This window comes from Sceloporus occidentalis, unplaced genomic scaffold, assembly GCF_023333645.1.
Source record: "Sceloporus occidentalis isolate IW3139 unplaced genomic scaffold, rSceOcc1.0.p SCAF_5, whole genome shotgun sequence".
Taxonomy (NCBI): Eukaryota; Metazoa; Chordata; class Lepidosauria; order Squamata; family Phrynosomatidae; genus Sceloporus; species Sceloporus occidentalis.
The window spans coordinates 119,512,021-119,529,052 of NW_028316985.1; the positions used below are offsets into that span (position 1 = coordinate 119,512,021).

Sequence of the window (17,032 nt, forward strand, 5' to 3'; positions counted from 1 at the left end):
ACAGTGTGTGTATGTATATATCCCACTCACTTCCATGCCAGCATTCTCTGAAGATGCCAGCCACAGATGCCAACGAAATGTCAGGAAGAAACTCTTCTAGAACATGGCCATATAGCCTGAAAACCCGCAAAAAAGTAAAGAGAGACAATTTTTGATTGACCTGTTTGAAAGAACACTATTTATTTATTTTATTGGATTTATACTCCACCTTTCTTCCAAAATGGGATTCACTATAACCAGGAAGGAAGGAAATGACCAAACACTGCAGCAATGCATGAGGTAATAGGTCTTTACTCCATAGCAGTGTAACTGTTCAGTCACTGGAACAGAATGCTGTGAAGCTGCAGATAGTGGCTTGATTTATACCACATTTAGCAAAGGACATCATTACAAGCAGCTTTTAAACCACAATTATACCAGGAAAGCAGCAGCACTGGCCATACTCATTGCATGATGAAGCTTCCAACCCATAGCTGTACTAGTCCTGACCCATCCTTTTTCATTCATGGGGGAAACCTATCAATGACCTGGCAAGTCAACAAGTTCTCAGGTTTGAAATGTCACTCACAATACAGTTGTGCAGTTGTGAATCACGAGGTGTCAGTGTTCCATTCACCCCGTCCCCCTCCCTCTCATTATTCCTGATTTTTACTTTAATTGTTTGTGTGTGTGTGTATTATATATATATATATATTACTTTAACTTTTTTCTGTTTCTGTTCTTTCTTTCTTTCTTTCTTTCTTTCTTTCTTTCTTTCAACTTCAGTACCAGAGCTTTGGAACTAAAGGCATACTGAGTAGGGCATAAGGCAGACAGGCAGGGTTCTGGGAGAGTTAGGAAAAGAGCATAAGGTGGATAGCCTCACCTTATGTCCTTGCCATGCACCCCTCACCTCTTGCATTCTGCCATGCTCACCACTCACTCACACTTCCCTTCCCCCTCCCTGAAATTCCCACTTTTTTCTTGGAGAACAATTTGACAGAAGAGCATCTCAGCATTTTTACCTTATCTTACCTTCCTCAAGGGGGTACTGATTTACTTTTTTTTTTTTAAATGAAAGCTTGGGATCTGGGCCAAATGCTGGTTCAAGTGGGCACTGGTTGGGCTGCCTAGAATCTGAGTAAAACAGCTATCTGACTTTAAACCCTGACTTTAGCCTGTATGTGAGAAGTAGGCAAACTTCTCTGCCTTAACCACGTGGTAAGCTGATTGTCTGTACTGAGTCAGTGTTATGTCAACCAGGTGGAAAGATAAAGGACCTCACATTTGAACTCCTAGGCCACCATTTGCCCACTTCTAATTTATACCACCCATTGCCTATTGGGTGGCCTAATTGTAAGATACTCTTGAGTTTTTCATCAAGGATACTTCTAGACAAGGTGTTTCTGTGAAATGCTGTTGTGTGCCTTCAAGTCATTTCTGACTTACAGCAATCCTTAGGCAAACCTATTGTGGGGTTTTCTGGGGCTGAGAGTGTGTGACTTGACCAAGGTCACTCAGTGGGTTTGAATGATTGAAGAGTTACAGTCCAGTGCTAAAAAACTATTGCACCATGCTGGCTAAAGTGAAATAGTGTTTCCTCATGCAAGTGAAGGCTAGATGTTGTCATCAGTTTGTAACCCTCTTGTGCTTTCCTATGGTTTTTTCTGCCTTATTTGTTTCCAGAGAAAATTCATTAACAAAGAAAAGATGGACTAGCTGCTCGTTATCTTTTTCATTAGTAGTATTAGGACCATTCTGCTGGGCAAGACCTTAAGATGATGTTATCCACCTAAACAATACCTTAGTCTGTGCCTGTGTAAAGACAGTGTATATAGTGAGATAACAGTTGCCTTGGGGATATGAGGAAACAACCTGAGCACTCATAAAGAAATCTGAGACATGGTGTTGACTTAAGAAAGCAAACTCAGAATTAATATCTTTGGAAAGCTCAACATCCTATGCCCCACCCATCAAGTAAGAGATTCACATGTGTGATACAAAGGATTGTGCACATGGACTGACAGCACTGTTTCAATAAAAAGTGAATTGCAGTATTTCTTCTCAAAATTTTGGTAACTAACATTTCTTGCAGCTTCCTTTATTCAGAACATGGTCTCATTTATAGTGTTCCAGCATTCTGGCTATTGTTCAGTTAGTTTTCTTCTAAATATGTGTCTGCACTTGCATGAGAGGTAGGTTCTTCTCATTATCACTGCACCAATGAATGAACCTTTAAAAGCAGAAAGGAGATGTTTTGATAATTTCAATTTGTTTGTTTTGCAATCTTGGGCCTTCTTAAGCAGTAAGTAGCAAACATGCATTTAAATTCCAGGCACATTGTCTATTTGGGACTGATCTTTGGCCTCGCTCTTCCCTGGCAAGTAGTTAAGTGAGATGTTATTCACCATGAAGTGCATAGAGGTGCAGTTTTCATAATCTCTTGTGTGTATTTGTCTTGTTATCTGCAGATAAGAAAAAGCCAAGCAAGTTCCAGCCTTTTAAGAAGTTGTTTGTTAGGAGAAAAAAACGGGAAACAACACCAGCCTGTGAAGATACCAAGCTGAAACCAAGCAGTTCCTTTGGAAATGTCTGCAATGGTGCACTGTCTTCTGATGAAGAAACTAACAGTGGACTGAGGTAATGAAGTGTGTGCATTTTGTTGTTACTGTATTTACTGCCCGAAGCTCACCAGGTATAATAATTGCAGCTTCACAGAGAGACTGAGTTAATTACAATCTTACCAAATGACTGTAAATGGAAGAATATGTGGTATAGAGACCCTTCTGACAAGCAGTTATGGTTATGCCATTATGTGAGAGCATTTATTTGGTGTAAATTATTCTATAGTTTGACCTCTGAAGTAAGTGATTTCAGGATTGTAGTACTTTCAGCCAACTGCCTACTTAACAGTCTTGTGTTGTCAGGTCAAACACTTAATATTCTAAGATGCTGAATGATAACAACATTGGCCTGAAACCTAGTGGAAGCCTTTGCAAGAGTGGGCTCTTGAGTCTATTGTTGAATAGTCAGTCAATACTTACTTAAATCTCATTGATTGAATGGGTCTACTCTCACTGGGATTACCAATAAAATCATAGAGTCATAGAGTTGGAAGAGACCACAAGGGCCATCCAGTCCAACTCCCTGCCATGCAGGAACTCACAATCAAATTACTCCCAACAGTTGGCCATCCAGCCTCTGTTTAAAAACCTCCAAAGGGACCACACTCCAAGGGATCTAGGCCTTTATTTTTCTTTTTTGAAGTGTTTAGAGCTATCAAGGAGCTTTACAAAAGACAAAATAAGGGATAGCTCCACACTTCCAGGCTACTTCTAAACAATAATCAAATAATGCTTAAAACAATTACAAGTAAGAACATAAGTAAGGAAATAAATTGTATGCAATGATAGTCAAGCTCCTTACCCTCCTCCCTTGATACGAAGTTGGATATGACAAATTATAATATTTTAATTCCACTGGAAAGGAAGTTAGCATGATTTCAAGTTAATTCAGATGTTCAGCTTTGTTCTGCTGATTGGTGTTAGTTCAAGATTGCCCCAGGCCTTAAGGTTTCCAGTCTAACCTGAGACCAAAGGAGAACTCAGATGATGTCATTAAATGTTATCCATTAATTACCAACCACAGTTGATCACAGCTCATGATTCAAACACATACAGAGAAAGAGAACATATTTTTCTGCTTGGCAATTAAGACAGAGATCTTAACTAAAGGGCCTGTCCCCAGATCAAGGTAAAGCTGAGATTATTATTCCTTTTCACTTACTTGGGCGCTTTACAGACCGCCCAAAAAGGGCGGTCTGCCGGCGCCGTCATTTGCTGCGTGGAGGAGCCCCAGCGGCCAAACCGCACGGCTCCTTCGTGCAACAAAAAAGAAGCTGCAAAATGCAGCTTCTTCTTGTGGCGCAGAAATGGTGTCGCAAAGTGCCAATGGCGCACTCGCAGCGTCATTTCTGCTGCGCGAAGTGCGGACGCTAGGCATCCGCGACATCAAAATGGCAGCGCCCATGTAGAATGGGTGACACCATTTTGTATGCGTAAGTACATACGTACTTTTTGCCCATCTGTAACGGGCCTTAGAGAGATAGGTTAAGGAACATTTAATCTAGCCTATTTGCTTTTAGTCAGAACCTGGATGCGGGGAGAGTGGAGGTTGAGCTCTTGGGCCACAATAACTGGGAAGAAAGAAAGAAGCCAACTAAGGGGCTGTGCAGACCAGCCATTAAGGCCGGCCTGAGGGCGGAGTTGGGGCATGGCTTCCATATGATGCATGCCCTGACTCCACCCTCATGCAGGCGTGACATGGTGCACCACTCCACACAGTGCGTGATGTCACAACGCTCCCCTGGCACTGTGTTTACACTGCGTGGCACTAAAGGAGCACCTTAAAGCCACAGCGCCACAGCTATTGCGCCCTTTCCAGGGCGCAAATAGGAGCCACTTCCTAAGGACTGGAGTGTGGCTTTGGTGCAGCTTCCGGACTCTTAGGATGCATGCATCATTTAAGCAGCATACCTTCAAAGTGACTCAAAGCAGCTTTATTTTGGCCTGTCTGTATGGAGCTAAAGCTAAATAGTTACTGATGGGTGGAGAAACTTGCTGACAGAACCGACTGAAACTTTGAAGTATGGTGGGTTTGATTTAGAATAAGCATAGTCAGTCCCACATCTGGCTAAATTTGTTTCCATCTCCTGAATTCTGAATTTCACCATCATCACTAACTACAGGATTTGGGCATATAAATTCAAACCTAATATAAATTTCTGAAGACAAAGGCAATAATCAAAGTACAGTAAATACAATTGCTCTGTTTATTAAAAACAATTGCTCTGTTTATTGTCACCAAAGTCCTGAACTAATCCTGCTTTTTTTTGGTCTTCTGTCATGTTATATTCAGCTTGAAGCTGTGCCAACCTGTATTTGAAACGGTGGCAATAAAAACCTATTAATTCAAAGAGACTAAGTCTAATATGAAAAAATTATAACACTTTTAAACGTGGGTGAAGTATTAAGCCTAATATCTCTTTTTTCATGTTCACAGCCACCCAGTAACACTCATTATGCTGCTAAGATCACAAAGAATGATTCCCTTGCTGAGTAGAAATTTTAATTCAGAGCTACACAATGTTAACTCCAGCAATTGACTTGAACATGAAAATGCCCCCCCCTTTTGGGGGGGCGGACTACGGCTTTCAAAAACCTGCAACATGTATGGCCACTGACTAGAGGAGTCTAAGGCCCCTTGCATCCTGAACAGTTATAGCAATTTGATACCATTTAGATGAACCTATGGAAATTTTGGCATTTGTTGTTTGGGGAAAACTAGAACTGTCTAGCAGAGAATTCTAAATACCTCATGAAATGACAGATTGCAGAATGCCATTGGAAGCAGTTTCATTAAAGTGCTATTATTGTGTAAAATGAAAGAGGCGAAAGAGCTGTACACCAGAAAAAATACCTTTTTTCAAGCTCTGATTCTAACCACTGCACAGTATTTGGATCTCTACCAAAGTCCATGGATCTTCTTACTCAAATCTTGTATTATAACATCCAAAAGGTATTAACTGTTGTGTCTGTAGGCAATAACTTATAGTCAGCCCTCTATATCCACAGATTCTGCATTCACCGATTCAACCGTTAACAGCTTGAAAATATTTGTTTTAAAAAAAAGCAAACCTCAGTGTTGCCATTTTATAAAAGGGAATGCATTTTACTGTACACCATTGTATATGATGGGATTTGAGCATCCACAGATTTTGGTATCCACAGGGGATCCTGGAACCAAACCCCAGCAGATATCAAAGTCCCACTGTATTTTATTTTGCCAAAGCTGGCATTTTGGAAAAGTGCTGGTATAAATTAGTCTGCCAATGTATGATGTACATCTTCTTCCCCAAAAGTCATGGCCTTTTTTGAATTAATAACCTTCTGCGTAAGCAATGATATTTTCAATTGTGATGCATGAGCTATTCCTCATGCCACAGTATGTTTGCAGAGTCAAAAGCTGTAATTATAATCTGTTGCTTCTGTTCCTGATTGCTGATGGTTTTGCTTTGGCTATGGTGGGAAATTAATTCACATGTTAGATCAAGCTAGTCAACTATGAAACCAGAAATTATACTGGGAAATGCATGACTCAAATACTGCAGGGCTAGGAATCATAAAAATTACCTGAAGGCAGTGTTTGGACAATCAGATATTTGTTTAATAAACCAGGATTTATGTGTGTCTTGAGTGGCTGTATGAGTCATACCATCGTATTTCCCATTTCTATGTAGAATTGTGAAAACCAGACAGTGACAAAAGCTGATAGGGCAAAAATCAATTAATTTGAAATGTGGCGCTGGAGAACAGTTCTATGGATACACGGACTGGTCCTAGGGACCAATAAATCAAGCTTGAATTGTCCCTAGAATCCAAGATGACTAAACTAAGGTTGCCATACTTTGCCCATATCATGAGAACACAGGGCTCACTAGAAAAGATGATAATGCTTGGTAAGATAGAAGGCAGTGGGAAAAGAGGAAAATTTCATTCCAGCTGAATAGACTCGATCAAGGAAGATATAGCCCTGAGTCTGCAGCTACTGAGGCTGGGGTGACTTGGAGGTCCCTCATTTGTGGGGTTGCCATAAGTGGGGTTGCCATTTCCACATTAAATTTTTAATAAAACGCTAGTTTGAACTTGGCCTCAGAAGCAGTAGTCATGATATACCGAGGAGTCATTTCATGGCAACTGTTGTCATAGCATTACCGTGACAGTAAAGCATCTCATAAGAACCTGATCCAGGCATACTACCTTCTGAATGCTTTGTCAATTTTCAGGTGTATGTGTTTTAAAATACAACACAATAATTCCCTAAATATGCTATTTTCAAATTATTGTTTCCAGAAGAGGTAGGTTTAAAAGAGTTCCATGATCAGAGCATTGCAGAATGTTACTCAGATTATTTTGCATTTTCTTGCTTCTGTTTGTGAATGCTTCAGTATGGGAGTAGGAGGCAGATCTCTACATTCCTAAAAATAAGTGACAAGCTGAGCTTTCTGAATGATAATCATGTTCTTAGAATTGATCTGGAGCACAGCAAGGCATAATAGTATAGACAAATCCCTGTATTTGGAAGTCTTTGGTATCAGTGTGGGTGAATATGGTCACATTACAGAAATACCCAAAATAGAAAAGAGACAAAACCAATTAAGATATATTGCAGAGAGGGTAATAAAGTACCATAAGCAGAAAGGATGTGGATGAAAGAAATCTGAACTGAACATAACCATCTGTTCATTGATGTTCTGTATCAGCCTTCCTCAGCTTTCTGCCACCCAAATGTGTTGGACTGTAGCCCCCATAGGCTTATGCCAATCAATGTGCAAGGGCAAAATCAATGTGTGAGGGCCACATCCAATCACAACTTCTTTTGTGTGGACTTCCCCACCTCCAGCACTCTCCCCAATTTAATTGTTTCACATTAGTAAAACATTCCAGAATTATAAATCGTTGCTCACAGAATGGCAGATTAACTCTGAACAATGCAGTCCCTTCATAAAGCTGAAAAACAGCAGTAACAAAACACCAGAAGTTAAGGCCAGAAGGAAACTTCTGGTCTTTTCTGGGTATTATTTTCAGCTGGAAAGAAGGTAGTACAGCCTGTCATGGGGTGAAAATTAGTCCCTATGCCTCTACAGCTACCAAAGTGCTCAATTCAGTTTTTGATACATTCTCAAGGGCATCATTCTAAAGGTAGGGCAGTCTATTTTAGTTTGATGCTCTTACTATAGGTAAAGTAGACCTGGGGTTCATTCACACTAGAGGATCATAACACTATTATTTCACTTTATCTGCCATGATTCCATCCTATGTGATTCTGGAGCTTGTAGTTTGGAGAGGCACTTAGAGAACTCTGGCTGAGAATTCTAAATCTCCAAGTGCCATTCCCAGGGTTTCATGGAATATTGACATGGCAGTTAAAGTGGAATCATAACAGTATAATTGTGTAGAGAGATCTTGTAGCACCTAACTGAAAGACTAACTGAAAGAAAGAAGTTAGCAGCACAGGCTTTCGTAGACTTAAGTCTACTTCCTCAGATGCATTTAGTCTAGGAAAGCTCATGCTGCCAACTTCTTTCTTTCAGTTAGTCTCAAGGGTGCTACAAGATCTCTCTCCATACTGATTCTACAGACTAACATGGCTATATCTTTGAATTCTACCAGTATAAATGTGTGGTATGAAAGGGGCTCTTGAAGGGAGGCATTTAAACCTTTCAGTAATGGGCAACATACTTAAAGTTGGGGAACTGCCAAGGGATGGGGCCTGAGCATCTAAGGAACTCGGGGTGCCAGATTGGGATACCAGGCCAAGCCCTTTCACACTACACAACCATAGCACTGCAATTCTTCATTAACTGCCATGGCTGCATCCTGTGGAAGCCTGGGTTTGTAGTTTGGTAGTGTACTAGAGCTCTCTTGCCAAGAACTCTAAATATCCCTTTCAAAACTGCAGTCTTCAAAATTTAATTGGTTGTTGACATGACAAAATAATATTATAGTGCTATAATTGTGTACTGTGAAAGGGGCCCCGGAGGGCCAGCAAGCCTGAGGCTCCTTATGATTGTGCTATGGTTATTAGCATATGCTATAGCTGTTGACTCTCAGGGCCTGGAACCTATTATCCTCAGGACAAGGGAGAAGGAATCTCAGGCTGAGAGCGCTGCCTTAATATATGTGTGTGTATTCCTTTTTTGTTAGACTTGGTTTGTTTGTATTTTATTTGAATTGCGTGCTTTGACAAATTGTGCCTGATGCTTAAAAACATTCTCAGAGGCTGCTCCTTGTAATTTGTTGTTGCGGTGGTGTGCCTTCAAGTCAAGGCAAACATATCATGGGACTTTAAAGGCAAGATTTGTTCAGAGGAGGTTTGCCATTGCCTTCCCCTGAGGCTGAAAGAGTGTGACTTGCCCAAGGTCATCTAGTGGGTTTTATAGTTTAGTTAGGAATCGAACCCTGGTCCCCAGAGTCGTAGTCCAACACTCAAACCACTATATCACTCTGGCTCTCTATGTTTTATCACCCTTGTAACATATCACACTTTTAACATCATCCAGGGCTGTGAGGCATTGCCCATAGGTCTCAGGTTTTGATGCTCAAATCTCAGGGCCTCAAATAGTCTGGTGGCACGGTGGTTAAATGCCGGTACTGTAGCCACACGTTTGTGAGTTTGATCCCAGAGGAAGGCTCTAAGGTCCATTCAGCCTTCCATCCTTTTATAGGTTGGTAAAATGGGTACCCAGCTTGTTAGGGGCAATTAGCTTACAGATTGTAAACTGCTTAGAGAATGCTGAGTTCACTATTGAGTAGTATAGAAATGCACATTCTATTGCTACATGTTAGTCCTAACCTGTCAACTCCAGTGATTACTGGAGGTGAGTTAGATGTTAAGGGAATTATTTTATTTATAAATTAGATCTAGATTTGTCAAAGACTAACTCTTAATTTTCCTTCCTTCATATAGTATGCTTGCAGACAGATAGTTCTTCTTTGTGGTCTCTGTGCCTTACATATTAGGGTTTTGTGCCTGCACAGAGACTCCATTCGGAAGTTCAGAAGCTGAGCAGATTGGTGGGTCCCATGTACTGAGCATGCCCAATTCTGCCAATCTAGTAACATCTGTTCAGTAGTTCTCTAGCTGAAATACTCCGTGTACGTTTACATTGTTATTTTCGTCCATTTTTTCCTTTATTATTCTTGTTCTTAATTTAAAAAAAACAAAACTAGAAGTTGTTTTTCTTAGCGGTTCCTACCCAGCTGGACATTTTCTCCTTACCACTTATAGCCTCCACTTCATTTTTTAAGTTCTGCGTTTCTTGCCATCATAAAATAGCACTTACTGACAACCAGTCTCAGTGCCTTTTCTGCTTGAGAGAGAGACACGTTGTGGAACGCTGCTCAGTTTGTCTCTCTTTTTCTTCTCAGACGCTCCACAACAGGGCTCAGCGCCTTAAAGATTTTTGTTGGGAGCAGCCCCTATTGGTGGCAGAGTATGCAGTCACTTCTAAAGACCCTTTGACGTTGGTGTCCATCTCAACACTACTGAGGATTCCAAAGATCTCAAAGGTGTCACAACCATAGACATCATCTTTAAAAGATCTGGGAGAAGGTCGGGTACGAGATGAGTACTGCCTGGGGATGGAGCTGTGCAATACAGTCCGTCTGTGTGAGTTTACATCCTGCGCCTAGCACAGGAATGAAAGCTGGTGCACTAATCTCCATAGTTTCCCAGCCAACCATACTGATTAGGGGTAATGGGAGTTATACTCCCAGCAATCTGAAGGGTGCCCAGCTGAGAATGGGCACTGTAACGTATAATACAGCTCCTCATACATTATAGCACTGCACCACAGGGACATCTTAGCTAGTTGTTACTTAGAATTTCACAGAATAGCACATCTATGTTTTCTTTTGCTGTTCATGCTTTTTGGCTCTAAGCCAGTGTGCACATCCAGCTGGAGTTAATCACTTTTAAGACTCATTGATTTTAGTGGAAAAATTAGAGGTATGATTAAATCTCTTCTACTGAAATCAGTGAAACTTTAAATTATTTAATGCTGGTTGGATTGTGCCCAGGGATTTGGAGACTTCCAACAGGAGGCTGATATTTGCAAAGCCTTATGAAAAATTTGGTTAGTGCCCAGTTCTTAGAACTTTTGAAAATTGTGGCAGTGGCCTACAAAATATAACGATTTATTTCAGTGTTCATTAGCCAACTTCAATGCAGTTGTGTCCTTAAGCCCATTTTGAAATCAAAGGCTTTAAGGGCACTTAATTCTTTAGTTGTCTGTGCCTGGTGAAACTAGCTAGTTGGTTTTTTTTATATATAAAATATTATATCTTATGTTTTGACTTATGCTTGAAGATAAATGATATAGTAGATGTAAATTTATTCCCAAGGCTCTTATTAATGGTTTACAAACTTTACAAAGATATCATCATCACCACCACTATCATTTATACCCAAGGCTTTAAGACTTTCTTTATATCACATCAAGAAGCAAATATATTTCTCTTATCTAACTATGAATTAGCTAAAGAAGTCTACATGCATGTTAGCTATGCATGACTGCTCATCTGTTTTGCACCCTAATTATATTTTAAGGAAAGTGAACATTCAGAATAAAAACTTGATTGTACTTGATTTTTCATTATTACTATTTGTGTAGATTAATATGCTACTCCTGATGTTGGATGACATAGAGCCTCGATAGACCGGCAATAAACGCCGACCTCAGGGCAGAGTGAGGGTATGGCGTCCACACAATGCATGCCCTCACACTGCCCTGACACTGCCATCAAGCCATGCACCCAATCACACAGCAGGCAGCATCATGGTGCTCCTTTGGTGCTGTGTCCAGATGATGCAGCGCCAAAAGGAGTGCCAGAAGGTGTCCTTTCCACAGTGCAAAAAGGAGCTGCTTTATGTGGCTTCTTTTTGTGCTGTGGAAATGCCAGATCAGGGGCATGGCATATAGTTGCAACATCCCCAATTTGGCGCTGAAAGGGGCAGCTGTAGGCCATCCCTTAGGGGCATTCTATTCAGCATCATAGTGCTGATGAACCCTTCCTTTACATAACTGACTTCGAAAACAGTGCCTGGCCTCAGAATCTGGATTCTTTGTGTCAGCTGCTGTAATTTCAGCAACAACAGATGCTTGAAGAATTCCATTGCCAACACAGAAATTGTGGGTTTCTGCAGCACCTGGGTCAACTGTGTTGGGAAATTCGTAGTGGTCTGTGGGCCACATGTGCTGTTTGAAATTCAGAGGGCTGCATCCCCTCTGACTCCTGGACCCTTTCACTATGGTGAGGGATTTTTTTTTTTTTTTTGTCTGAAAATGGCCATTCATACCTTTGTGGGGTACAATATTTGGCTGACTTTGTCTCAGTCCCAGTTGTCTTTTTTTTTCCTAAACCAAAACTGGCTCCAATCGGTCACTTCAGGGACCCTTTCACACTACACAATTATTCAATTTTAAATGCCATGGTCCCATACTATTGAATCCTGGAATTTGCAGTTTAGGGAGGGATATTTAGAATTCTCAGACAGAGAACTCTAGTGCCTCATCAAACCCCATATCCCAGAATTCCATAGGACAGTTAAAGTGGAATCATAGGGCTATAACTGTGTAGAATGAAAGACCCATATGTTTTGAAGAAAAGGGCTCCTCAGGCCTAATACAGACAAGAGGTGCAGAAATGAGGTGTAGTCACCATGCACGTGTCCTGGCCATTTTTGCTCATGGGGCAACTGGGGGGAAATGGTATGGACCCGTGTCCCCATTGAAGCCTATGGGTTTCACTTTGATCACTCCTAGTTTGGAGGTACTTGATCATAGAAACAGCTCAAAGCCTGGCATTGGAATTACTAAGCAACTGGAGCCAATCAGAGATGTTTTGGTTCCTAAGGCAAAGGCCAACAATGACACTTCACCAGTTGCTGTTCCATGTACAGAAGCAAACTGTTTAATTTTATTCCAGCACTACAAAGGAGAAGGTGATCTCTACCAAACCTGAGGGCACAAGATGTGTACCACACATTGGAGATTTATCACATGGTGGTTATCCCATCTTTGACACCAATCCTGCCATTAACCTGTCATAAAGCAGCATTGCAATAACCACAAGCTTCCTTTAATGCAATATGCTGGCTAATGTCGCTTTAATGGCGGGTTAATGACAGGATCTGTGCAATGTCATCTGAAAGTCTTTTGCATGATCGCGGTCAATCTCACTTTCCGGATGGGTTAATGATAGGATCTGTGTGACATCATCTGAAAGTCCTTCTCGCGATTGCGTGGCAAGGATGGGACAGGAACGGGACAAGGACGGGATCCTACAAGATCTCCGTACATACAATTACAAAATAATAATAGTTCATTATGAGCAGAAATTCAGTATTCCTGAGAATTGAGGAAACCTGTGTTCAAACGTGAGAAAAATCTGTCTTAAACTGAGTAAATATTTATATCTGGTAATGCTTTATGCATAAATCTATGAATTGTTTGTGAGATCTCTTTCTTGCCTGTTGACCTTTTCCATATTCACAAATGGTAAAAGTTCAAGTAGTGAAAGAAAAGCTGTAAAGAGAATATAATCTGAATGTTTTACTACCCACCTTGACCCTTCAGAACAAAGTAGGATCTATAGTGAAATAAATACATACAGCATATATCAATGGTCAGCTGATAGCAATGTATTTGTCTAGCTCTTGTTCATATCCAATGTATTTATTCCTTCCTTATTTTTCTAGTGATTTATTTTCTCTTTCTTACACTTTTATGTGCAATCATACTTTTATAAATACAGTAAAAATAAATACGTGTGTGTATATGAGGAAAAGCGATGCACTTAAGAGGGAAAGCACACACTCTCCATTTCACAGATGAAAATTGGGTATAGCTAAGCAACATCACAGTATGTTCAAGCTAGTAAAAGTTATTAATGAGGAAGAACATGTACAGTAAAACTGATTCTACTGGGAAAGGCAAGATTATGCCACCTCTCCTCCCTCTCCCTTTGAACTCAGTTTGCAACAATTAAAGTAAACTGAAGACAAGAGAGAAAGTGGGAGAAGGAGAAACTGGGATGTATTAAAAGCAGCTGAAAAAGTGGGATGACAGAGGATTAATAGGGACTGTTCTTGCCAAACCCAGACAGTTGGACAGTATGAAGCTATCATCGTAGTCAGCGTCATTTGTGATCAGAAGTACTTGTTAAATGAAATCCTCTCTATACAAATTGCCTTCTAGGTCTTCCAATTATAGTATGGGCACACGGGCCTTTTCCCATGACAGTATTTTTATACCTGATGGGCGAGAAGAGACTGAAGAGTCCATTCAAGCAATGTCCCAAGACAACATCCTAGGCAAAGTCAAAACCCTTCAGGTAAAAATTATAAACCAGTTACAATTATATTGTTTTTCTTTACTCTCTTCCTTAATTGCTTTTGCTGGATCTGTTGCAATACTGGGTTCTGCACATTGAAATGGATTCTGTCTAAGAGCATGTACTTTCCATCTATATCTTCAGACCCTGCAAACAATTTCCTATCACCCTATCATACCATGGAGAACATGGCAATGAATTTAAATAAACCATCAACATTTTCAAATGCTATCATGAGACTACAACATTCGTAATATATGAAACATGCAAAAGTTTAGACCTTCCAAGATGAATGTATCATATAAGCCATGTCAATTTGAATCTTCATTAAATCAGGTTTGAATAATTAACAATCAATTAAAGGCAAAATCAAAAGGTCAGAACCCTCAAACAAACCTGGAACAGACTTGAAACGTGCATTCCATCTCTGTTAATAAGAAAGGATGAATTAGAAGCTCATCCTAGAACTGCAAAGGTTCATCAAAGTTTTTTGATGAGTATTAAGTGTCATTCAGCTTGGAGGGTGAGAAACTACGCAGGCAAAAAATTTGTGAATGGCCTTGCACTATTTGTTCTCCTGTCTGAAAACAGGTCTAAATTATACAATGTGCATAATGAAATGGTGGTGTTTTGTTTCATTTTTTGTAACTGTACCATTTTAGGTTACATGTTTGTGTATGTATTTGAATATATCTCCATGGGAGAAAATCACTTAACTGTCAGAAGGGTTGCCAGGTTAGATGCATCCTTGGTCCTAAGATTTCAAGCTAAAACCTGAGACCTGGTGATAGCCTCTGGCAAGGTCATTTGAATTGGTTTTGGTGAAGTCATAAGGGCAACTCTGGTGATATCATTAAACATGATGCATAAAACATCAAATAAGAAAGTATTTTTCTGGTTAAAAATTAAGTTCTGCTTTGATCTGGGTAAAACAAAACAAACCCAAATTTCACAACTTTTTAAACATCTTTACAAGCACCACTTTTAACACTACAGATACAGTCCAAGGAAAAATTTTCCCACACTCTTCTTTTAATGAGTTGCTTCCATTAATCAGTGCCATCACTGGGCACATTTTTGCTTCTTCTCTTTTTCTTCTTTTTTACAATCAAGGTTGTCAAATTCTCCCTCACTACCCCAGCATAGTAATCATCATAATAATGTTCTGTGTGTGTATGTGTGCCTTCAGGTTGAAGTCGACTTATGGCAGCCTCATGAATTTCATAGGGTCTTAGGCCAGGAATACTCAGAAGTGGTTTTTTCAGTTCCTTCCTCTGAAATATAGCCTGATATTTGTTGGCCATCTCCCATTCAAATACTAACCAGGGCTGAGCCTACTTAGCTTCCAGGATCAGATGGGATATGGTGTACCTTTAGGATATTTAGGCACATAATAATAATACAGTAATCTGGCCGCAAATTCCTCCTTACCTATTCTTTTTTGCTGTGGGTTTTCAGCTCTCACAGCAAATCCCACGCTCATCCCCCGGTGTCACTGCTGAGGTCATGGTGTTGATGCTGGGCACTTGGTTTTGACCTCAAAGCAACTTATGCCTGCAGCTCAGTGCCAGGCCGCTTGTGGGGATTGTGAGTGAAAGCAGCCACCTCTGTTGCTGTGGCGATCCCAAAACCCACAGTAAAAGGTGAGTTATTTAAATGCTGGTTAGGAGAAGGAAGTCCTGAATCAGGTGTGGGCATTGTGAAAACTGTCTGGCTTGGTTCAAGATTTTAGCCCTGCATCTTGTAAACAGGATGCAGTGAGCCCAGGGGGGATTTGGGATAAATCACCCATGTAGACAAGCCCTTAATAACAACTTGCCTGCTAATTTTGAGCCCACCTTTAAAAAAAAAACATTTATTTGAGACTTGTTGCAGTGCCTCTGTAAAAGAAGTGGAATTTAAGTTTCTGGTACCAGTGGTGGGAGGAGAAGAATGCTCTTTCAATATGGGGTTAGGAAGGATAATAATCTAGCACTGTGGCCTGATGTTCACTGATATTCCACCAAGGATGCACATAGTAGGAGGATAAAGAGATTGTACAGAAGTGGGAATGGAGGGTGAGTGTGAAGGAAGGGGAAAAGAAGGATAGAGAAGAGAATAGCAGTGAATAAAGAAGAAATTGATATATCTCATACCCACTCTTATTTAACCCATAGAGAGTGAGGTTTCTAGGACAGAAAAAAAGGGAATTGGAGAATGAGCAACAAATATGAAGAGGGGGAAACAAGATCTCAGCAATATACTTTTGACCAGTGTACATACTTTTACACAGGCACACAAAGTGGGGATGTGGGTTAGAGAGCTTCCTATAGAAACGGTGGATAGGAAGCAAGCCTGGCTCTTCAAAACACCTGGAAATTTACTGTCACATTTTGCTACAGGTCCCTTTTGTTACTGTTAGCTTTCAATGATGTGAGAAAAGCTAACGTGCCTTTTAGTGGAGGTATAAACCAACCATAACTGTCAATTATGTGGAAGATGATTATTCCATAGTCATGGTAGCATGCTTTATAAATAAAATATCATCTGCCTCAACATACTCTTTAACTTCTTCCCTGTTGACAGAAACATTTATTTCCACTGCTGTCTGCATGCTCCCTAAATGGCAGTGGTTTCTTGCTTTCAAAATTAGAGCCAGCAGTAATCAAAGTGTACGTCTACTTTATTCACAAGAGACGACAGTGAAGTTAAATCTTTATTAGATCAGGTTTGAACAGTTAACAGCTAAATGAGGCTAAATTAAGAAGGAAAACCCAGAACTTCCAAATAGCCTTAAAAAATACATCCTCTTTCTAGGAAGTATGAAAAGTCCATGAATCAGGAATGGAGCTTATTCTATCTATTTATCGATTAATGTTTATTTTATGAATGTACTGCTGCTTTGTGGTGGAGAACCTAAAAAGATGGGAGAATGCAGCCAAAGGATGTCAGTATAGTATATAGATAAATAGTTAAAGAATATAAAATGACAAAATAGAAATTAGAAAAAAATATAATAAATGTACAAATGAAATCAATAACCCGCAGTAATACAACAGTCACCATCAAAAAATAAATATCCCATTAAGGCATGGACAGATATAGTAATCAGAGGATTA

The 17,032-nt window shown here is 40.1% G+C and overlaps 1 protein-coding gene across 6 annotated transcripts in view; it reads left to right on the plus strand.

Annotated features, from left to right (window-relative positions):
- The window catches only part of LOC149312744 (capping protein-inhibiting regulator of actin dynamics-like), an 84,210-nt gene that overhangs the window by 31,841 nt on the left and 35,337 nt on the right, over positions 1–17,032 (plus strand). For all 6 annotated transcript variants that reach the window (XM_089525270.1, XM_089525265.1, XM_089525267.1 and 3 more), the window contains exons 2-3: positions 2,451–2,619; positions 13,799–13,934. In XM_089525270.1, coding sequence (XP_089381396.1) covers positions 13,815–13,934 — 120 coding nt within the window. In that variant the 5' untranslated portion in view covers positions 2,451–2,619; positions 13,799–13,814. The remainder of the gene's footprint in view (positions 1–2,450; positions 2,620–13,798; positions 13,935–17,032) is intronic.